This window comes from Citrus clementina, unplaced genomic scaffold (genome assembly GCF_000493195.1).
Source record: "Citrus clementina cultivar Clemenules unplaced genomic scaffold, Citrus_clementina_v1.0 scaffold_9, whole genome shotgun sequence".
Lineage (NCBI taxonomy): Eukaryota > Viridiplantae > Streptophyta > Magnoliopsida > Sapindales > Rutaceae > Citrus > Citrus x clementina.
The window spans coordinates 4,298,536-4,322,937 of NW_006261964.1; the positions used below are offsets into that span (position 1 = coordinate 4,298,536).

General features: G+C 36.0%; 3 protein-coding genes across 4 annotated transcripts; 2 read left to right on the forward strand and 1 right to left on the reverse strand.

The window, feature by feature from the left end:
- Positions 1-8,471: 8,471 nt before the first annotated feature.
- On the forward strand, positions 8,472-12,203 carry LOC18031928 (guanine nucleotide-binding protein subunit gamma 1). The gene is made up of 4 exons (XM_006419999.2): positions 8,472-9,024; positions 11,732-11,784; positions 11,863-11,907; positions 11,994-12,203. Exons 1-4 carry the CDS (start codon positions 8,887-8,889, stop codon positions 12,076-12,078), a joined length of 321 nt encoding a protein of 106 aa, XP_006420062.1. The 5' UTR covers positions 8,472-8,886; the 3' UTR covers positions 12,079-12,203.
- A 199-nt stretch (positions 12,204-12,402) lies between these two features.
- Positions 12,403-14,900, reverse strand: LOC18033176 (ADP-ribosylation factor-like protein 5). 2 transcript variants are annotated; one of them, XM_006420000.2, is made up of 3 exons: positions 14,644-14,900; positions 14,312-14,523; positions 12,403-12,957 (listed from the first exon to the last, which is right to left on the reverse strand). In XM_006420000.2, exons 2-3 carry the CDS (start codon positions 14,501-14,503, stop codon positions 12,598-12,600), a joined length of 552 nt encoding a protein of 183 aa, XP_006420063.1. In that variant the 5' UTR covers positions 14,504-14,523; positions 14,644-14,900; the 3' UTR covers positions 12,403-12,597. The 2 variants fall into 2 exon arrangements, with proteins under 2 accessions (XP_006420063.1, XP_006420064.1); XM_006420001.2 differs by having other exon boundaries at positions 14,312-14,531.
- A 1,972-nt stretch (positions 14,901-16,872) lies between these two features.
- Positions 16,873-22,178, forward strand: LOC18033338 (pyruvate kinase isozyme A, chloroplastic). The gene is made up of 6 exons (XM_006420002.2): positions 16,873-17,612; positions 18,229-18,319; positions 18,456-18,649; positions 20,197-20,318; positions 20,864-21,342; positions 21,494-22,178. The coding sequence occupies exons 1-6, from the start codon at positions 17,052-17,054 to the stop codon at positions 21,793-21,795; spliced, it is 1,749 nt and encodes a 582-aa protein (XP_006420065.1). The 5' UTR covers positions 16,873-17,051; the 3' UTR covers positions 21,796-22,178.
- The last annotated feature ends 2,224 nt before the right edge of the window (positions 22,179-24,402 follow it).

The window sequence follows — 24,402 nt, forward strand, 5'->3', positions numbered from 1 at the left end:
ACTCTTCTTTGATGTAGAACTAACTGGTACATATGGAGTTGCATCAAACTCTACCCGATGCAATACCTCTTTGGTCTTGTTCTCCACCTGCTGAGAACTTGAAGCTTTCATCATTGAAGCTTCATCAAATGTGACATCTCTGCTACACATAAACTTTTTGTCTTCGAGATCCCAAAACTTGAAGCCCTTTACTCCACCTTTGAATCCCACAAAGATAGCTTTTCTAGCACGAGGATCCAGTTTACCATCTTTGATATGATAATAAGCTGGACACCCGAATACACGAAGGGAATCATAGTCTTGTGCATACTTTCCAGACCACATTTCCATAGGAGTTTTACCTCCAATTGCAGCAGAAGGCAACCGGTTTACTAAATGACTTGCGTAGCTCACAGCTTCAGCCCAAAACTTTTTATCTAAACCAGCATTAGATAACATACACCGTACCTTCTCCAGTAAAGTACGATTCATACGCTCAGCCACACCGTTCTGTTGCGGAGTATGTCTCACCGTGAAATGTCTTTTAATACCCTCATTCTGACATACTTGCAAGAATGGATCAGAAGTATATTCACCCCCATTATCAGATCATAATACTTTGATCTTTCTACCAGTTTGAGTCTCCACTAATTTCTTCCATTTCACAAAAATCTCTAGAACCTCATCCTTTGCTCGCATGGTGTACACCCACACACGTCTAGAGAAATCATCAATAAATGTAACAAAATAATGGCTTCCACCAATTGATGCAGTCTTGGTTGGTCCCCATACATCACTATGAACATATTCAAGGATCTCACGAGTATCGTGATTAGCTGTACCAAACTTGACCCTTGTTTTTTTGCCTACTACATAATGCTCACAGAAATTTAATTTACAGGTTTTAGTACCTTTTAAGAGTCCATGCCTCATCAGAGTTTGCAAAGACTTCTTTCCAGCATGTCCCAGTCATACATGCCATAGCTTGGTGGTGTCACTGTGCGCCTCAACAACATTTGCTTTATCAGTTGTACCTCCCTTCTGAAATACAAGTATGCAACCCAAGAGGGGGGGGGGTGAATTGGGATTTTAAAAATTATGCAATACAATTCTCTCAACAATTTAATCTATTGCCTTAATCAAATTGAAAACAATAAATTCAATCATGCACAATATTAAAAGAGTAAGGGAAGAGAAAATAAACACAAAGATTTTTACGTGGTTCGGCAATCCCCGCCTACGTCCACGCCTCCAAGCTCACCGGGCTTGAGGATTTCACTAAGCTAGCCTCCCAAGGCTTCAAACACTTACAATTGACTTCCAAGGTGTCAATGGACTTTTACAACAAGAGATTATCCCCAATCTCTTAACCCAAGTGTATCCCAACACTTACAATCACTCAAAGTAGAAGATTACAAATTATTTTTCTCTCACACAATATTTAAGATTACAAATCAATGCCCAATGTGTGAATAGATGAAGAGAGAATGTGTTTAAAGCTCAATGAAGATTGTATTCTCGAATATAAGCTCAATGATTGTGTTGTGATCAATCTTGTTTGAATTTGGATGAGCTTATTTATAGTTAGAGCTGAAAATCTAGCCGTTACAAACTGTCGGACAGAAAACGGTTCGCCGTTAACCCTAAACGGTTAACCGTTTCGGTCGGTCAAAGTTACCGTTGGGCTAATTTTCAAATAAACGGTTAGCCGTTTAGGCTTACCCTTTCGCCGTTAATTTCCAGAGACCTGCAAAACAAATTTGGTTTAACCGTTCTTACTAAACGGTTCAAGGTTAGCAAACTGGAAATAATCGGTTAACCGTTTTCAGTAAACGGTTCACCGTTAGTTTCCAGAATCATCATATTAACAATACTTTAAAGAACATGCTTTCTGAAAATTATCGGTTAGCCATTTTAAATAAACGGTTAGCCGGTTTTAAATAAACGGTTAGCCGTTTGCTACAGTGATTGCTACAGTAACCTGCACAGTGCACTATTTTTTGAAATTATAGTTTGACCCCAAAACTTTACAAAATTGTACCATAGCCCAAAACGTCATGAAACTTTGCAAATAGGTCCAATTTCAGAATTTTTAAGTAATGCTTTGTTAATCCCAAAACTTTCTGAAATTATGTTATAGCCCAAAAATGCTATGACACTTTTCAAATAAGTCCTTTACCAAAATTCAAGCAATACTTGTTTATTTCAAAGTTTTCAAAATTCTTTCAATTAAACCATGAACTTTGAAAAACAACCAATTTCATAAAATCATTTTTCCATTAAGAATGAAACATTTATAATGTGAAACTAATGATTTATTTAAAAAGAATAAAAACAATCAATTTCATAAAATCATTTTTCCATTAAATACAAAACATTTATAATGTGAAAATAATGATTTATTTAAAAGAATATTAAATAATTTGAGCTTAAAAGATTAATCATTCTTAACTTTGTTTGTTATCATCAAAATCAATATTATGGAAACATATATGTTAACACCTTCAAATAGTACAGATTGTGACGCCGAACTCCTTGCAGAATCACCATAGCCCCATGTATAAACTTCATTGTGTCATCTTCAATGGTAATCTTGTAGCTTTAGCTTCCAAAGCACCTACAGAAATTAGATTTTTCTTTAAAGCTGGAACAAATCTAACATCTTTGAGCTCTCTAACCATTCTATCAAACATTTTGAGCCGAATTGTTCCTATCCCCATTATGCGACAAGGTTGATCATTCCCCATCACAACTGCACCGGATTCCAGATTACGAAAATTTGTAAACCATTCCTTAATAGGACACAAATGATAGGTTGCTCTAGTATCAAGTATCCACTCGCTCAAACTAGCCACGTATGCTGCAGGAGTAATACTTAGTGAATAATCAGAGCCCTTATCTTTCCGTCTCATGTTTGCTGTTGCTGGTTTCTTCCCATCTCTCTTTTGAGCCTTTGGACAATCTTTCCTCCAATGACCTTTTTCATGACAAAAGGCACACTCATCTCGAGCTATATTTCTGCTTCTCGATTTGGATCGAGAATTCTTTCCACCACGCTTCTTTTGTTTCTCCATCGCCCGATGCTCGTTCAGAATTTTTATCATTATGCCGAATCTTTAAGCTAGTCAATGTTGTGCAAGCATCTTTAAAGACAATCACACTCTTCCCATATATCAAAGTAGTCACAAAATGGCTCCTCTGATAGTGAGTGTAACAGAATCATAGCATTGACTTCATCCTTAATATCTTCATCAAGATTCTTCAAATCAGCAAGTAACTTTTCAAATCTTGAAACATGATTATGCATTGATACCCCATGCTTCATTCGAAAACCATATACTTGGCTCATTGCATGAAGGCGATTTTCAGGACTTTTCACCAGATACTTCTCCTCTAATGTACGCCACAAAGTCACCGCACACTCCTCATCTTTCACCAAGTATTTCACCTCCTTGGTCAAACAAGATCTGATCTGACCACAAGCTTTTTTATTCATACGATCCTAAATTTCTTCATCATACAAGTGTCTTTTATTTTTCAAAACAACATCGAGATCAATTTGAATAAGGGCATCCATAACTTCGCGCCTCCACATGCCGAAGTTGATTTTCCCATCAAACTTTTCAACATCGATCTTTTGGCCTCCTATAACAGGTGCTGAATAGCGATTGGACAAATCTCGCCTCCCACTTGAAGTGTCTCCTGAAATAGTCTCGGTAGATCTCTCCCTAATTCTGGAAGTTTTACCTTCTACCATTTTCTCAACGAACTATTTCTACTTGAAAAACAGTCTTTATGATGTTAATTTCGCGTGAATAAATGCACCAGGAAAGTTCTCAGGAAATTGGACGGGAACTCGGTCCTAATTAAAAACCAGAATCCTTAGACTCTTATTGCCTTTGTTGACAGAACTTTCCTAGACATGCAAAAATACACACTACTTACAATAGACTGTCTCCCAAGTACAAATGGTCGTCTCCACCGTATTCGTAAACAGTACCGTATACGTGAACAGTACCGTATACGTGAACAGTACCGTATCCCCCCAAGTACAAACCTTCGGCTCTGATACCACTTGTTGTGCGCGGAATGCGGAATCAAGCGCACCAAATAATTACAGAAAAACAAAGGACACAAGAATTTACGTGGTTCGGTAATTAAACCTACATCCATGGAGACAAGAAAGAATAATTGTTTATTTAACAATTAATAGAGTACAATATTTGAGTAATGAATCTCACTTCCTAGAAACCCAAATATACCCAGTACTCTCACACTCTGCAGGAAAGATAAATTTCCCAGACACATTTCTCTCACTTCTCTCAAAAGCTTAGAAACTTATAAGCTTAACAATTTTGGGATGATTTCAAATAAATGAAATCCTTGACTATTTATAGGAGAAATGAATTACTATGCAAAGAATAAAATAATTAAAATATAATTTTTTAATTATTATTTTTTTCCAAATCCATCCCCTTTGTCCATTCTTTCTTTTCGGCTTGAAGAATCTCCACAATTGTTGGTGTACCAAATCGTGCTACCAACCTTAAAATTAGCAAGCTCTTCTTTGACTTTTCAACACCCATCAGGTTATCCAAGGACATTTTTATTTGCTTTGAAAATTCTGAGGCATGGGAAGATATTAGTAATAATAACGCAGATTTTGTGGTGGCATTTGAGTTGAATGTAGAAAATGGAATTACTTTCTTCATCACGAGTGAGTTGGATGAGATTGCAGAAGCTCAACAGTGGCCGTTTCTTGATTTTGGTTTTGTCCGTTCGTGGGAAATGATGCAACGAGCAGGCGAAATCCTGAGTTATTACGAGCAAATCGAAGCACGTACCTAATATATGAGGTGCAGGGTGTGTGTGCATGAGGGTGCCACGTGTGTCGACGTGGCAGTAACGTAGGCTTCTGAACCGAATCCATGAAGCCCTTCGGGATATTGGGATTTGAGAGTTATGAATGAATGCTTATGGTTTCACTTTATTTCAGAAATCATACCAGCTAAAGCAAGATTCAGATTACTTTTTTAAGGCCGAGTATAAAGAGGAAATTAATTCCTTCAATTTTAGTAAAGAGTAAGGCAATTCTGAAGTCTTATAAGTTATGGCATTTGTGAGTTGCAAACATTCTCAAATCGAAAGGGCACCACTTCTCTTTTCCAGAGTTGAGACATACCATAAATTGGGGATCGATGTGCGGAGGGATTTATGTCCAATTCTGAGATATATATTAGTGCATATGGCATTCATTTTAACCTAATTTTTGGATTTAAATTTAGATATCAATATATCACCGATCAGTTATCTCAATTTAAGAGATTAAAAGTTAAAACACTATTAAATAGATGACTCAAAAACCAAAAGGCTGCAATCACATGCTATCAAATCTACCAGATGCATGGAATCTATCATATTCGGGGACTCGTATCTATCTTTATAGGTAGGATCGCAATTAGACCATCAATTTCTTTGAAGAAGCATGAAACTCTCATATTACCACCTAGTATTTTTAAATAAACTTAAATCAAAATTCAGTTGTTACTGCCAACAAGTGAGTTGCAATTAAATCCAGCATCATCAATCAATTAACATAGGAATTAGACCAGAGCCTTGGAAGGTTTGTTGATTCTAGAGGCCGCAATTGAGCGGGAGGAAATTAAAGCAGCGGAATAGAAGAAGAGATGGACGTCAAAGATGAACCAAATAGAAGAACAACTGTTAGGTTGATTTCATAGTGGGTGCGCGCGCGTGTGTAGGCTTTTCAGGAATATGTTGTTCACAAAATCAATGGTCTTGATTTTTTCAGGAAGAGTATGGTTTCCGTGTTTGGATTGAGTTGAATAAATTAATGATTAGATATCAATGTGTGGATTTAAACTAGAATTTTAAGTGGAAATATCCCATTTTCAATTCGTATATATATGATTGCTGGGATTGAAATCACCCAGCTGATTTGATATCCAGAGAGCACACGTGAGCTGGAAGAGACACACAATCCATTGCCTATTCAAACAAAAATGCCACCAGGTGCATGCATCGAAGCTGCCAGAGCCTGGCCACTTGGAAAAATGCAAAGAATCTCTTTGAGATATACATTACCCTTACACTCATGAGATCGAACACAGCAAGCACTTCAATTAAGCTGCCAGCACAGTTGATGTGCCGACACTTACAATTTTGCTTTAAATTATGAAAACAATTTTACAAATAAATCAAAATACAATTCACAAATAGGATACACAGCTAATGCCGTCCTTTTCTTTTTTCTTTTTTGAATTTTCAAAAACCAAAAGTCATTCGGATGATACAATCAATTTCTATACAAAATGTCGCGGCAAGGAAAACATATTCAAGTACAATCTTATTTCAGTTGTCATTCTAAGACTTTCACATGAAACAAATTGTCCACATTCTTTGATTGGCATGCCAATCACCAATAGCAACAATTTCGAGAAATGATTAAAGGGCTAAGCTTTACGCCTTTACCAAACCGAAAAGGGACAAAAACAGGATTAAGAAAAGAATAATAAAAGAGACTATTGGTGGGATTTACTGAAAGAACCAACGACTGGGTACAGGAGAGGTGTCCACGCTGTCAGATAGGGGAGGGGGCCAAAGCGGGAAAGCCAATTTGGCGTGAATAAGGTTTGACGAACAGAGAACTGGGAGAGGGAGCTAGCTAAGTTACAGATTCTGTAACATACAGATCCAACTTAGCCAGTTCCTGATTGGTTAGCTAGCTACCAAACAAAAATAATTGCATGCTTTTTCTCCATATGCAGGACAGGTGTGGTGCATGCATTGGGTGCGTATGTTACAGAATCTAAGCCAATTTGGCGTGAATAAGGTTTGACGAACAGAGAACTGGGAGAGGGAGTAGGATTAGGAAAGAGGCGCGGAACGCAGCCAAAAAAGGGGGGAGAAAAAAGAGCTGCACGGGCTCACGAATTTCAACGCACCCGCGTGTTTCGCACCCCCCAATCAAACACAAGACAACGACGTCCCACCTCTACAGTGGACTTCCACGCGTCGAACACCGCTGCCGTGGTCACGCTCTTACCCTTCGGCTGATCTACACGCTCTGCTTTTTAAATGCAGAAAGTATAAAATGGGAACTCACATCTCAGTCCCCTTGTTTTATAAAGTTACACGAATAAATATATACGTTGTAATAATAACTTTACAAATACAACTTTTTCTTCTTCTGCTGCTTCTCTCTTTTTTTTTTTTTTCTCTTTTTTCTTTTTTCTTAATGATTTGATCTCAGTTGATTCGCAGTGGCTATGATGGAGATGCTCTACTATAAAATATTGATAATGATCATTAGATTATATCAATAATTACATATTTAATATTTATATCTATGATCGTATGGTTATCAACAGTGTTTTATCATGAAACAATTCTAACATAGTCAAACCCTAATTGATTACGACAAACACCTAAAAGAAAGAATTTCGGTTGATAAAAGAATGTCATCATTGTTCCCAAATGAAATGAAAAGTTATAAAAAATAATACAAACACATGTCACGTATAAAACACAATGATTGAGAGATCAAGATCCTCTCCTGATCTGAACACTCCTGATTTTTTACAGATCTTGTGCCACATGTGTTTTAGTGTTAGTGTATGATTATGATTTAACTTTTTTTTTAAAATTTATTAACCACCAATCATATTAATAGAATTTGTTCATAATAAGATCATATTAGGAGAGGATCTTGATCCATGATTGAGACAATCATGGAGACAAACGATTGTTCTTAACACTCATCTTATTAATATAATATGTGAATAAGTAGCTTCGCACTTATATGAATGTTTGTTTGAACATCAAATTTCCTTCAAGCACTCTGATAAAATCAATAGCAGTTCTTTATAATACACGACACAATCAATAAAAACTAAACTTTCAAACACAAACACAAATTGGGCTCGAATCAATGCACAAGAGGCCATTGTATTAGATAAATAGGCATCAATAGGGTCATGTATATCTAATCTAATTTATAGATTCCAAATTATTTACTGTGGATAAACTATCTCAGATTCTTATGTTAATTAGCTAAAATAATTATGACACTCATTAAGAACTTATGCGAAGGTATGACAAACTTATGGAGCAAAATCTTTGTGCTTTCGGTCATTGTTTCTTGACATGGAAATTTATATCTTCGAATTCTTAACACTTTATTAGTACATTAGTAAAATAAAAAATTTTCTACGTGAGAATAAGTATTATCTTTATTTGTGATTTTCAATAAATCTCAAAGGCCCAGATGATATTATCCGTCTGGTAATGGTGGATCCGCACGCGCGCTGTTTGGGTGCGAGTACAGAGTAAAAAGCTTTGAAAGAAAGAACAGAACCATAGCGAGTGAGTGAACGAACGAACCATAAAGAGACAAAAAAGGACACAGAAAATGAGAGGGAAAAAAAAAGGGTGCTGGCTTTGATACATCACCCAAACCCAACATTACAAAACAAAACAGAACATAACATAACAAGAGACATATCAAAGAAAGAACAAACGCCTTACAAAAAGTCTGTCTTTTTAGCCTTTCACTCCTACACACTTTTATATTTTTTCAACAGCAGAAAGAAAAACCTCTCATTCTTTTCTTTTCATTTTTTCCATCTCTATGTTGATGTGTGCTTTAAGACAGTAACATAGATCCGTCTTCTTGCTTTGAAACGACAGGGTTGTTGTTTTTGTTATTAGTTTCATGGGGTCCATCGAGATTTCATCTGGGTCATCCTTGGTTTCCTCTCTAATGGCTTCTTTTTGGTGATACAGATGTACACACAAGTTTTGTTTTGTACTAGGCTGTTTTATTGCTCCTAATAAAGCTTGGGTTTTTACTGTTCTTTTTGTTGTATTCAATTTGCGAATTGAGAGATGCAATCGGATAGGTCTGATTCCAGGGGTTTGAATACTCAAAGAACTCAATCTTTGACTGGTAGTGGCGATACTCGAGGCAAGCACAGAATACAAGCTGAACTTAAAAGGCTCGAGCAAGAAACTAGATTCTTAGAGGTTAGTTCCTTTTTTCGGTTTTTATTATTTTTATGGTTATTTTGGTTATTTATTTTCTGTTTTGTGTGTGTTTATGATTATTGATTGGAAAGGGTAATCTCAAAAGGATAATGGTGTGGTATCAATCTTCTGCATTGTTAATGTAGGGAGGTGAAAAATGAGTTTACTTTTTTTTGAGGGAATTTTAATTTTGAAGTTAAAATGGTGGGGCCTTGCATATCAATTTGCTTGATGACAGAAATTGCTATCACGTTTCAATTGTTTATCAGAGATGACTACTCTGGTGAATTGTTTCAAGAATATGGAGAGTTTTCAGCTGTTTATAAGAGTTTATTGGTCCCTGGAGCCATGCAAATTAAATCCTGTTGAATCGATTGTTAGATTTTACTCTTGTTTGATAGATCACTTGGTTCAGTATTTTGATATAATGTGTTTTTGTAAGAAAATGTGGAATCTTGAGGGGGTCGCTTTATTATGGTTAGGGCTCAGAATTTTGTTGCGAGCCAGTGGCTTTTGGTGGATTACTCTCAAAAGTTAAGGGGGTTTGTAGGTTCTCAAATATCAGTCTACAATAGATATTGCCCTGAAGTAAATTTTAAACCTTGTTTTCCTTTTCCCTGTATCGACTTGTTTGAAATTTCTCTGAGTCGCGTCAGTTATAGTTTGCTTCTATTTTTGTAATACATGGCTCTATAAGGAAAGCGTAAGCCTACGGTTAGTTATTCAGTCACAGTCGTTTCTTTTTAATGTGAGGAAGCACAGGGCGTGGCATCTTGTAGGCAGAGCAACTTGTGCTGGCTGTTATTGGAATTAATAATATTGTTGTTTTTTCTTGGACTTGCGAGTTTAAGCTGATTGGGTATCTTCTTGTTGTTGTAAAAGAGGTCTTGGAATCAAGTCCTGGTCTAACCAAGTTTGGTATCTTGATGAGATTGAGGTGGGGTAAAGGAATATTAGAATAATTATCTTTTTGGGTTGATTAAATGTCGTTTACAATTGAACCCAACTGGAGAATTTTCCTTCATCTAAATCCTTCTGCATAGGCTGAAACAGGTAGGTAGTTTTCCTCAGAAGAGACCTACAGTCGCAATTCTACTGATTAATGGCTATAGCTGGGCAAGAATAGAGGGGACTTAGTCTCAGGCCTGTGATAGGAGGCTGAAGACACCCAATCGAACCAGACGCTATGGAAGAACAGCTGTTTTCATCTGGATATATTGCTTAGTTTCAGGCCTGTGTATTTCTGATTAATGTTTACAAATGTTTCTGCACACAGTCAACAACCTGAAATGTATACTGATCCACTTTTACCTGTCAAGTTATCTAAGAAATGATTCAGAGAAGGAGGTTTACATTTTTATGAGCTTGGTAATTCGCAGATAGTGCTTATTACAATTCTATACTTTTAGAAGAATGGACGCCTCCCCTCGTCTTTGTAATCTCATTCATTTCCTCTTTTGCATGGATTTTTACGGTAATTGGTTGGACAATAGCCAAACAGTAATTGGTTGAACAATAGCCAAATTCATACTCTTAAAGGTAGCTGTAGTGTATTTCATGAATGATCTCGTTTCAACTAGTATTCAGCCATAGATGGTCTCTGGTCAAATTCATTTACGGATTGAGGATTACCTCTTTAATATTGCAATACTAATTTTGTAAAAATTCAGACTGAGCCTTAGGTTCATTTATCACTTTGGATGGCACTTCAGGCTTGTAACCCAAATCCTTGATCCTGGTGATTTTTTTTTTTTCAAAAGAACAGGTTTGATGCATTTATTATTGACAATCAATCGGCTGTCCAGTGCTTCTGAGGCTTTTGAGAATTTACTGGGACTGTCTCCTCAGCAACAAAATCAATTTCCTAAGAGTTAATTAATGTCTAGATTCTTTCCAATCACTGGAAAATCTCACGAACATGCTATTATTTTCCTCATTAGGTTATTAGGTTACATCTGTCCTTCAACTTCCTAGATCAGGTTCTATTTTGGTCGTAGATCTCGGGTGGGGCATCCAAGATCACTGAATTTGACTGGTGATAATAATTTTGGTAAATATAACTGCATGGAATATGTAGCCCGAAAGTTGTAAAGTATGAAACTCTCCATTGATTTGGAATATTGGCATGCGATGGTTTCTTGGTGCTGTAAAATTTATGGATTCCTGTCAGTTATTTATTTGTTTGTCCTTTAATGTTATTATCAATTCTATCAGCTGAGATCCTACTTCTCTGATTCACCTACTTAAATCTCTATGGGTGCATTTGGCGCACCGTATTGAATTATTTAATATAAGAGTATTGTATTATGTTGTATTGCATTAACATTATATTATAACAATATTGTACACTGTTTGATGTTTACTGTATTAGTTTCATATTAATAATAAATTGATATTATTTAAACTCATTACTATTTTGTTATTAATTGTATTAAATTAAATATAAATAATTATTTTTATAGTAATTACTAACATATGAATGTTATATTATATTAATATCATATAATAATATAGTATAATATAATATAGGATTATTAAATAAAATAATTATAATAAAAATTAAAATATATTTAATGAAGCAAAAGTTGGTGCATTGTAGCTTCTGAAATTGCCAAACATAGGTAGGTCATCAATAAATTATTGTGGACAGTATTATAATAATATGTAATGTGGACAGTATTATAATAAATTAATGTGTATTACGCAGGAGGAGTTGGAACAACTTGACAAGACAGAGAAGGCCTCAGCTGCATGCAACGAGTAAGATTATGCGATTAATCGTTCGTCTAAAACTTACAGACGACATTTCAGAATCTAATTTTTGTTTTGATGTGCCAGAACACTGAGAAATGTTGAAGCTATACCGGATCCTCTACTGCCAATGTAAATGTCCCTCCTTGGGTTCTTATATTAGTTTCCTGGAGCTAATTTGGCTATTTCTGAAATTTCTTTTAATTCTGCCTTGACAGAACAAATGGTCCTTTGAATCCATTATGGGATCGGTGGTTTGAAAGACCTAAAGAGTCACGAGGCTGCAGATGCTGGATTCTGTGATGGTTACAGTTTGCAAGCGATTTCTTCCATCATTATTCATACACAGACACTTCAAATTACATGTTACAGTTTTATATGTCGCTATTTATATTACCCTCCAATTTTCTAGAAGCTCCTTAATTTTCTAGAAGCTCCTTCTTTATTGGTTGCTCAATATAATGCTTCGTTCTGTAGAAAATGACACTTTGTCGAAGCTCGTTCTCTGAAAGTGATGATTTTTTCAAGTATATCATATTGGGGAATGTACAAATTTGAACAATAAGAAGTCTTACAAGAAGTTTACAGAAGATACTTCTCTTTGCACATCCTTAAAGACCGAGAATGTGTGAGTAATGAAATGTTTCATTGTGTAAAACGATAAGAAGTTTTGGGACAAATCAAAACGTGAAAACAATCCGCAGATTTATCAAGAATGGCTCTGATAGAGTTACATGGTACAGAAAACAAACTTCTTACTTGATCCTCAGATCCCTGTATGTGGATGATGAACCATCTAATCGAATTTATTTTTCAGCTTCTTCAACTTGGAGCTTTCCCTGTAACTCGCTGGCTAATCCACTCTAGACCATCAACCAGCCCATCTCCAGTAAGTGCACTGCAGGCTTGAATGTGCCAATCATGATTCTTGATGCTGTGAAGAGAAAGGGCATCGGTGATTTCAGCTGGGGTCATAGCATCTTTGAGATCCTGTTTATTTGCGAATATAAGTACAACAGACTGTTGTAGGTCCTCATGCCCAAGAAGCCTGAATAGTTCGTCCTTCATAATGGAAATCCTGGCTCTATCAGTACTGTCTATAACCACAATAACAGCATGGGTTCCACGATAATAAGTTGCCCATGATGTCCGCAGCCTTTCTTGTCCACCAACATCCCAGGCCTGATACAAACAACAAAGTCAAATGAACAAGTTTTCACACCAATATTAGACCACAAGGTATACTAAAGTAACTGGATGCAGCATTGCCAAGTCAAGTCCAAGTGCTACTATATTCTAGTGCAATAAAATAAAAGAAAAGGGCAAACTTTGTTTGGTTGGTAAAAAGAAGAACTTCCAGGAGAAAGGAAAAGAAAGAAGAATTAGTCACACAATAGATAAAGAAGAGTTCACAGGAGGGAAAAATTCCCCCATAGCTATAGGTAAAGCCCAATAGTACCACCTTTAGAAGATCAACTTGTGGCCTTCTGAATACATTTGACATATGAATTGGTCCACAGCAGCACAGCTAGTACCAATTCCAAGATTAAGCACATAATCACAAATCTAAAAGGCTCAAATCATCAGAAGCACTAGACTGTAGCTAGTCTACCGCCAAGGTTCTTGTAGAACCAATGGCCCACAAATAATTATCTGTTTGAAGATATTATCGTATAAAACCAAAGAAATGAATTGAATCTAGACAAACATATTTTCATGACGTGTAGTATGAGCTTTTATGTTTCCTTATCCTGTTTGCGTCCTGTATGAATTGCGAATATTAAACCTATAATTTAGTTTCTGAAGCTAAAGATCAACATGCATTGATACTCGTGGTAAATCTTTAGTTTATATAATGGTGAATTCATACAGGACGCAAACAGGATAAGGAAACATAAAAGCTCATACTACACGTCACAATCACAGAGTCAAACTGCTACTTGTGTATAAAGCTAAATCCGCACTAGCTTCCCCTACAACCTGCTGCTGTCTTTAAGAACAACTTCCTGGAAAAAAAGAAATTCATGTATTTATGCTCACAATTATATTGTTGAACCACCATCCTATTTTCCAATTAACCCACTATTCACAGGCATCAAAGGCTAAATTATCCCAAAAGCCTGCAAATTATGTCTTCCTTATCCCGACGCTCAAATCCCAAAAAAATTCAATAACCCGACAAAGAAACACCCAGTGCCCATAAATCACATTTAAAAACAAGTAAACCTGGTGTCAAGCACCTCTAATATCTGTTAAGTTATCACACTTAACTTTGAGGAATCATTTCGAAGGCCAAGAAAATTTCAGCCTAAATTCTCAAACACTCGCCCAAAATGAAAAAGGAAAATCCGCTTTATTTGCATTAATACACCACACTATTGTGAAATTCCTCTACAAAAATCAATCCTTAACCATCAAAACAAGTTATAAACGCAACATGCCTCAGCACAGCAAAACTAACAGTTATTAAACACATAGTAAACTAACAGAAATCATTAAAAACGGAAATGGATGAATATTTTTAATGATATCGCACCTCGAATCGAATGTTTTTGTAAACAAGCTCTTCAACGTTGCTGCCAACAGTAGGGTGAGTAGTGACCACCTCTCCCAAGTGCAACTTGTAAAGCGTCGTCGTTTTGCCAGCATTATCCAACCCCACGATTATAATTTTATAATCCTTTCCAGGAAACAACATGAACCAAAACTTCGATACCAATGCTCCCATACCTTTCCCTCTTTAAATCCCTAAAAAACTAAAAAAGGACGATTTATCAATTAAATATATTTAAAAAACATTAACTTCCAAATCTGTATCAGGTTATATAAATTACGGCCTGAAATCAAAATATTCGACAAAAAACAAACCGATTCCGTGAAGGATCGACGTGAGAGTGAATTGAGATCGAATCTGGATGGAGAGACTGGGAGATGATGAAATGGGCGGGGTGGATGGATGGGAGCTGATGATGAAGGGAGTGATTTGCGATGCAGGGGATTGAAACCTCTGGATTTTGCGAATTGCGATGGAGAGATCTGTTTTATGTGAAAGTGATCGCGATTGAGATTTGAGACAATTCTCTAATTATTTATTTGTGTGTCTGGGTTTCATTGAAAAAAATTGGGAAGGGAGTAAAAGCATTGTCCTCCCGTGTTGGAACGGAAGATGACGTATCAATACAATGCATCGTGGCGTGTGCCATGCTGGCAGCCTACGTGGACCTGGGGCCACCTCGGACTTTTGATCAAACGATTTTCGTTATTTTTGTTTTTTTAGCAAATAACTAATACTACTTTTTTTGTAATTATTTTACTCAATTAATAAATAGGTGTCGCAACAACTTGTATAACACAACGTAATGTTTGAAATTAATTTTAAAAAATATGAATATCAAACAAACGTGAAATTTGACCCAGAATTATAAACTTTATTATTTGACAAAGAATTATGGATTTTATTACTTTTTTAGTTTTATGAAAAAAAATAAAAATAATGCCAAGCGTGAGATTAAAGAAGCTTAATTTAAATTCAAAAATTATTTAATTCATCATAGTTGTGCAACGCTAAGTATCTTAGAACATCGAACTCCTTCAATGAAAAAGGAAATAGCAATCGATTAATTTATCTAATTTTCAAAAAAAAAATTGCTTGCGAATTTATCTCTAGTTTCCAGATGCTATTTCCTAAAGTATATTCCCACACATCTCGTACAAGCACCAACAAAAAGCAGAATTACCATTTCCTTGCAGGCAGCAATAAGAAGCTGCCACGTATCAAACTAACTAGACTCGGATACATCGAATCATGCGTATTTACTTTGCGATTATAATTTAGGGTTAATTGAGCCCTGCCCTCAGATGTTTCAATATTTTCTATCAAGCCCAAATTGTTTCAATAATTTTCACTCCGCACCCAAATTCGTTAATTTGACCGTTTATTCTAACGGTCAAAGGGTAAATTTGGAAGTTCATGCCCTAAATATTATTTGATAATGATAAATTAAATTTATTTGATAAGTTAATTAATGTAATTACTGTGAAATTACTAAGGATGACAAAAATTCCTATGGGGGACAGGGGTCCTTGGGGATTTTTTTAATTTTAAGAGAGTATGGGAACGATTTTATACTCAATTTCTTATTCGGAAAAGAGACGAAAATGATTTTTCACCCAATTATTTATTCGAGGAAGGGACGGGGATAAGGTGGAATCCCTATCCCCTCCCATTTCCCCATTTTCCTATTTTAATTTTTTATTTTATTTTTATTTTTCTAGAATTATTAGTCAATAAATAATAAATTGTAAATCGTAAAATATTAAATATTGGTGTAAATAACAAATATCAAATATTTATACAAAAAATATAAATATTAGTTAATATAAAATGTTTAATATAATTTAGACTTAACTACAACTAAAAGCACACAATTCACACAAGCTCATAACTCACAAATCAAATTCTAAATCACTTTCTCACAATCTTACTCGTCCTTTCCAAATTATTCGTGCAGTAGTAAGCACCCAACTCGTCTTCATCTCATCATAGCCTAGTAACACGTTGCGTTCTCAGTGGCCGAGTAGTCTAACTTATCGCAACGTCAACTAGCAACCACACATGTGACTTTGTTGTGCCATAATCGGTGATCGGCAGGTGTCATTACTCATGGACAACAATCACGTCAATATTGTATAAAAATCACATTATTTAAATTTTGTTTTGAAAATCATTATTTGAATATTATATATACCAAAAGTTTGAAGGGGATGAGTACGAGGATGTTGGTCTCCTCCCCATTACCATCTCTAGAAATTACTTTTAATTAAGAATTTTTAATATAAATATCAATTATTGAATTAGTATTTTATATCATTTAACTCTTCTCCAATTCAAGATAAGGGGTATTTCTGACATTTACTTAAATTTTAAGCAGTTTTGTTAAAATTAACGGTCAAATTAACGGAATGGTTGTGGGATGAAAATTGTTGAAACATTTACGGGCGTGGTGGAAAATGTCAAAACAATTGAGGGCTGGGTGGAAATAACCCTATAATTTATAAGCCGATTAGCGGCTGCAAAGTGTGTGCGTGTCTTTTCTCTGCTCACTAAGCGAGTGGCGACATTGTCGAAGCTGAACAAATACTTCGCCTCCTTCGCAACCTCCGCCCATCTTTCTGTTTAAAAACTCCTATAAATTATAAAAGCCTTCAATTCTTGATTTCATTTCTCTCATTTGACAATCTTGACGCTTAGGAGTTACTGGAAAACGCCGGTCATCATGTCGCAATCTCTTCACTTCTTCACTCCTTCATCTAACATTACTCTCCCCAAACACCACTCCTCTCTATTCACTCCCTCCCTCACAACCTCCAATCGCCGGTTCCCCGTCACAACTAAACATTTTACAATAAAATCGAACGCCTCGTCGTCGTCTTCAGATCCGAAAGTCCTAACCACCGATAACGGAACGGCCGAGATTCTATCTCGCGTGTCGCAGACGCCGGCAAGCTCTACGGATTCGTCATCGATCGAGGTGGATTCCGTGACGGAAGCGGAGTTGAAGGAGAATGGATTCAGGAGCACGAGAAGGACGAAGCTCGTGTGCACGATCGGCCCTGCCACGTGCGGGTTCGAGCAGCTGGAGGCGTTGGCTGTTGGGGGAATGAATGTGGCTAGAATTAATATGTGTCACGGCACGCGCGAGTGGCATAGACGAGTGATCGAGCGAGTCAGGAGGTTGAATGAGGAGAAGGGATTTGCCGTTGCCATTATGATGGATACTGAAGGAAGTGAGATTCACATGGGCGATCTCAGCGGCCCTCCGTCCGCCAGAGCTGAGGTAAAATCTTAATTTCCAGTTTATATTCATAGTGGCTAATTTTCAAAGTGATGGTAATTTCTTTGGATTTAAAAACTAATGTTATGCTTGCTATGAGATTCTGGTTTTCTAGGTATATTATGTGGATTATGTTATGAGTTCTAATGCCTAATAAGAAGGGAGATTTATAGTTTGTGTAAATTTGAAAAGTTTTTCGGGGGTGAATTATTTTGCAATGACAAGGGTGCCCATGCTGAGCTAAGCTTTGAAGTTTAAGCTAGTCTAAGCTTGAAAAAGATTTGAGAAAGCCTCAAGTTTGATAAGATTGACTTGATGAGATATAGTGCATTTGAACTTGAAGTTGAGTATAAATATAAAATAGTAGTGATCCTTGAAGCTGTTGGCGGGAACTGCACACTATCTAGGTTATGATCAGAGGAGTATCTATCATAAAAAGTGCTCAATGGGTAAAATATACCAAGTGGGAGCTTCGTCCAGTAATGAGCAAATGGAGCCAAGCTCAGAGTGGTTGATAAAAAGTTTAGTTTGGTGAAAGCTCAAACCTTGTTTTACTTGGGGGGGCGGGCGAGTTCATGATAGAAAGGGCTTATGCTGATCAGTTTATTTTAATGTGCAGGATGGTGAAATCTGGACTTTTACTGTTAGAGCTTTTGACTCACCTCGCCCGGAACGCACCATCACTGTAAACTATGATGGATTTGCTGAAGGTAATTACATTTGCTGGAAAATGTTTTCTTTCAGTTCTATGAGAGATAATCTCTGTATTTCGTTTCTTCTTATGCTAATGTGGGTGGTTATGTTGAATAATCAATTTAGTTTTAACTGAAATTTATTGTGATACAGATGTGAAAGTTGGGGATGAACTTCTTGTGGATGGTGGAATGGTGAGGTTTGAGGTGATTGAGAAGATTGGACCTGATGTCAAATGCCGTTGCACTGATCCTGGACTGTTGCTACCACGAGCTAATTTAACTTTCTGGAGGGATGGGAGTCTTGTACGAGAGCGTAATGCTATGCTCCCAACAATTTCTCCTAAGGTTGGATTTCCTTTTCCTGCCAGAGTCTTGTGCTAAAAACTAGTAATTGTTGTTTTTTCCTTTAAATTTCTGATGTCATGAGATAGGGTAGAGAAATAATAGAAAGGGCTGAGAGTGCTGACCGTGAAAATATTTTCTTGAGAGCCTGAGACTTTTTACTGACTAGCAAGTCCCAAAAGACCGAACTGGTTCCTAGATCTTGAAGCTTTGTGCTGCCTCAAGGAATATTATAGGTAAAAGCATGAAGTTACAACCACTTTTTACACGATGTCTAATTACCTAACCTTGGAGCATTAAGCTTTTCTTACTACCAAGTGAACTTATCCAGTTTCTTGAATTGTTTCACCATGTAAGCAATTTACATGGCAGTTGCATGTCTTTGAGACGAAAATAGTTTGTTGGTAACAGCTGTTAGCTTATAAGTATCATTACTTAAGAAGTTTTGTCTTTTTTGAATTCTTAAGACATATTGGATTTTTGATTTGTCTGTCTTTGTGAATTGTTAAGAGATTTTTGAAATATTGGTTTGTCTAATTATGGTGGTAATAAGATTTTAGAAAATTAATTGATTTTAGACTGCAGAAAATGTTAGAGGCTGTTTAAGAAGGTTTTAGGTCGTACCTATTTGTTAATTTGCTTTGTATGTACTCTTCTGTCGAGCTTGTCTAAGGAAGTAATCTTTCCCCAAACTATATGTATATGGAACAGTCTGAACGGATCAGCGGCCCCCTAAAAGTACTCTTATTTTTACATATCTGAATATACCCGGGATCAAGGTTAAATCAATGGTTAAGATTTATCGAAATTAAATTTCTCTCTTCATGTGGACCTTAGTTCTCTCTCTTTCTCTCTCTCACATAATCACTGACTTTTTGTTTTACATTTTTCTCAGCAACCCATAAAAATAGCAAAGTATAAGAGTGCATTTGGTATTGTTTTCAAATCCTATTTTTGGCTTTGCGAATTCAAGAAACACTAAATATATGTTTGGTGGATCATTTGTGAAATCATTTTTAGAAACATAAAATTCATTCTATACTTCTAACAAAGGAAACAGGAATAATAATAATATTAGCTCCATCTCTGATCAAGTTCTATCAAGTTTTTGTTTTGTTGTTTGTTTGGGTTGAATAGTGAAAGAGAAAGAGAAAGGGAGCAACATCATGTGCTTGGACTTCTTTAATCTATAGGATTGGTTGGACATTGATATTTTGTCAAACCTGTTAGCTTTTAAGAATCATTGTTTCTTGTCTTTGTGAATTCTTAAGGCATTATTTCATCTTGGGTTTGTCTGCCTTTGTGAATTCTTATGAGATTATTGAAATTTAGGTCTGTCTCATAATTATGGGCTAACAAGGTTTAGAAAAATTGATTTATTTTTAACTACAGTATTTGTTAAAGGTCTATTTAAGAAAGTTTTTGATCGGGACTTATATGCAATTTTTCTGTGCATGTTTGCTGATGTTTAGCTTGTCTAGTGAGGTAATGTTCCCTGAAATCAAACATTTTTTTGTGTGGTCTCATGCTTGGACTTTTTTAATCTACAGGATTGGCTGGACATCGATTTTGGAATTACTGAAGGTGTTGATTTTATAGCCATTTCATTTGTCAAGTCTGCTGAAGTAATTAATCACCTGAAGAGCTATATTGCTGCACGATCTCGTGATAGGTAATAATTCCTTAATATATGTATGTTATTTCTTCTACACAATTGCCATTGCAATGTCATTTCTAAATGTGTGTTATATTTTTTACACAATTGCCGTGTTGTCGTCTGTTACTGCATTCTCTAGTATTAATTTTTTTTTTTTTAAAAAGAAATTTTTGTAATCATTTGTCGCAGCTTAAGTTGACCAGCTCAAATTGATTTAGCTTCTTTTAATTGTATCTACAACTGTAGCTTCCATGATGTTGAAAATTTTCCAAAGTGGTTTGTAGCATATTACATGATATTATTATTATATTTCATCTAGGGGTGGGCAATGGTTCGGTTCGGTTCCAAATCGAATTGAACCGTCGTTTTTTTATAGAAATAATAATCTAAATTGAATTGGTTCGGTTTTTTCGGTTTTAAACCATAATTTCCTTTGTAGTTTATAATTTTTTGGGTTTTTTCTCATTTAAACCAATCAGTTTTTTTGGGGCAATGCTTCCCCCATCCTCCACCCCTATTACTCCTTTGGCTTACAAAGGATTTCCTACCATATATTGCAGTGATATTGCTGTCATTGCAAAGATTGAGAGTATCGACTCTTTAAAGAACTTGGAAGAGATCATTCTAGCATCAGATGGAGCTATGGTTGCCAGAGGAGATTTGGGTGCTCAGATACCATTGGAGCAGGTGCCGTCAGCCCAGCAAAAGATTGTTCAGCTTTGCAGGCAGCTGAATAAGCCAGTTATTGTTGCCTCCCAGTTGCTTGAATCTATGATTGAGTACCCTACACCAACCAGAGCTGAAGTAGCTGATGTTTCTGAAGCAGTTAGACAGAGAGCAGATGCTTTAATGCTATCTGGTGAGTCAGCTATGGGCCAGTTCCCAGATAAGGCATTGACTGTGCTCAGGAGTGTCAGTCTCAGAATTGAGAAATGGTGGAGGGAAGAGAAGCGCCATGAAGCTATGGAACTCCCAGATGTAGGATCTTCTTTTGCAGAGAGTATTTCGGAAGAGATTTGTAATTCTGCTGCCAAGATGGGTAAGTATATGCTGCCTTTATATTCTATTGCTGGATTAAGGAAATTTGAAGTCTCTCTTTTCTGGCTTATGTTACTATCTGAAGCTCCTTTTGTTGTTGATACATTAGTTTTATCCCAGCTGTTGACATGGATTATATTATGATTTTGCAGCAAATAATCTAGAGGTGGATGCACTTTTTGTATATACAAAGACTGGCCACATGGCGTCTCTCTTGTCTAGATGCCGACCTGACTGCCCAATCTTTGCCTTCACTAGTACAACATCTGTGCGAAGACGTCTGAATCTACGGTGGGGTCTGATACCATTCCGCTTGAGCTTCTCTGATGATATGGAAAGCAACCTTAATAGAACATTCTCATTGCTCAAGGCCAGGGGAATGATCAAATCAGGTGATCTTGTCATTGCCGTTTCAGACGTGTTGCAGTCAATCCAAGTCATGAACGTTCCTTGAAATCTTAGTGAGATCAAGATTGTTGTTTCAGCACTTCCCCAATAGCTTGTGCAATATTGTTCCTTATACTAGAAAGAGATTGTTTCTTCGAAGCAAACAGCAGGTAGTCATGAATTCGATCTTGTTTTGAATGTTTACTGCAGAATGTTTGAGACTGCAACTGATTTTGCTTTGACAATGAGCGAGCAGTCAGGGGCAGCTCATTTCATTTGAGCCTCTCTGGTTTAAACTGCTGGTGATCAGATTGTATTTTGTTTAGCTTAGCACGCAGAATTTACTTTATAGGCAGAGCTGTAATTTTCCTTCTTCACTCTATAATCTGTGAACGGTATTCGCGTACTGTGTTGTATTTTGCTTAATCAATCAGCTTCAGTTTTCTGTTCTATTTTTATAAGTGTGAAGACAATAATGTTTTTTTTTTAAATTATCTTGGAACAGGTTTTAAAGGCTTTGTAAAATGTAAGCCCAATTGATATTCCAATTAGCCTTACAAGTTTTATGATTTTGAACCGTGGGCCGCTTCAGAACGTTTTGGGAAATGGTTTTAGAGTGGAGCTTTTATTAGGGTTTTGACATTTAATGTTTGACAAATTATCCATCTTTTTATTTTTTGGTTGAGGATGTCACATTTTAAATAAAAATCCAATAATTTTTCAATGGCATATCTCAAAAAAATATTTTTTTGTTCAATTTTAAGTTAATAATTTTATAAGTAAAGTAATACTAATAAGCCATTTTCGTTACTTGTTAATTTCTAATGTTCTTGAGACAATTCTTATTGTCACGAGATATTATAATACAGTAATGCTAGAGATATCAGCTATTGTATGAGTATTTGAATGTTAAGTGATATTGTAATTTATCTGTGATGGAAATTCTTAAAAGGAAGTCAATAGGTTTTATCTTTTTCGAATTATGCAGTGAAATAAACAGGCATTGGATCTCGTCACTGGTCGGAAAGAAATCACAAGTGAAAATCATCCTTAAGTCACAATATATATGCCTTTTATGGATTGTTCAAAGACCTTATTTTAATCTTGATGAAGAAGAGAATAAGATGAATTTTCTTTGTATTTTGTTCACCCACACACATTGCTTTTTCGTATGAATGGAAAAACCTGTACATTTATAGTAACGGTTTTGGTGGCATATATAAGTAGCGGTTGGGAAGTTGAACACAAATCAACTTCCCTCTCCCAAACACATATGGTAACCAACAAGTGGTTACCGTGTGTGGGTCGGGTCGGCCCATCATGGGCGCCCACCCGTCCAACATCTCCCACTCGCACATGATGGGACGACATTGAAATAGTAGAGCAGTGAACAAAGAAACAATAAACAACCACATATCTCCAATCATACAGGTAAATATACCGTGTGACTATGAGCATATCCAAAAACTCATTCGGGGAGCTAAAAACATATCTCAATTGCTAACCCTGCCAAGAGATGTCCTAATTGCAATCATATGCAAAAGAACTCAACATATGTTCATTGTATCACATATTTAATTTACTTTAATACTCAAGCATACTAAATCCCCTCGGTATGCCAAAATTGTGCAATCTCTTTATGTATTCACAACTGTAATATTACAAAGATATTAAACAATTGGTGGACCAATGAATCACATAAAAGGAAAAAATAAATAAATCTTCCCATCACACTCATGTCTATCAATCCAGAATAATCGCTTTCCTAGTTATGTTTCATAGACTGAATCATGTCAAGGTCATAGATAACATGCTAAAGTAGCAGACACCAGTCTAAAATCTCATAAACATAGTTAATAGTCATATGGATACCAGAATTGACTTATAGAAAGTCATATGGAGCTTACACAATGAGGAAGAAGGGAGATTCACTCATTTTTCATTTTGGTTACCAAGCATGCGCGGTATGATACACGCGTTACAGTGAATCTTCCATTTCAGGGCGTACTCATTAATCTAATTTACTGTACAGATCATAGTCCAGTCGCTCTTCTACAGCGCCTGACCTGAGTTCTTAAAGTGAACGCTCTTTTTTAGCGTCAAAATAAGATCTCACATCTGGCTTCAATCAGGTCTCTATAATGGTGGGGTACATCATAGTCGGTCAACGAGAAAATATCGTATACGACCTCATATTAACTCTAGTCAAGGCGACAAAATTTATAGAATATTTCTTTGTTTTTTTACTCTTAGACAAAACACATTGCCTCATTATTCTACTTGTCCCATCTCAACTTGCTCCCAGAGCAACTGAGGTGACCGCTCGTGTAAGAAAGTCTGTCATTGACTTGACGACATACTCTCATATGTGTGTAATTATGTCTTTCTCAAACTAAATTGAAAAAAAAAGAACTTAAAACATCATTGTGTTTCAAAATAATTTATGTAATAAAAATGTTTACAAAATAAAAATATATTTACAATGCAAGATTACAATCTACGTAGCCCCAACGATCTAGCATGAGAGGTGAATACATCACTCGTTACAGTTTTTGTAAGTGGATCAGCTATCATGCTATGCATAGATATATATTGTATGACTACTTCCTTTTTTTGCCAAAATGTCTCTTATAAAATTGTATTTAGTTTCAATGTGTTTCGACTTGCTGTGATA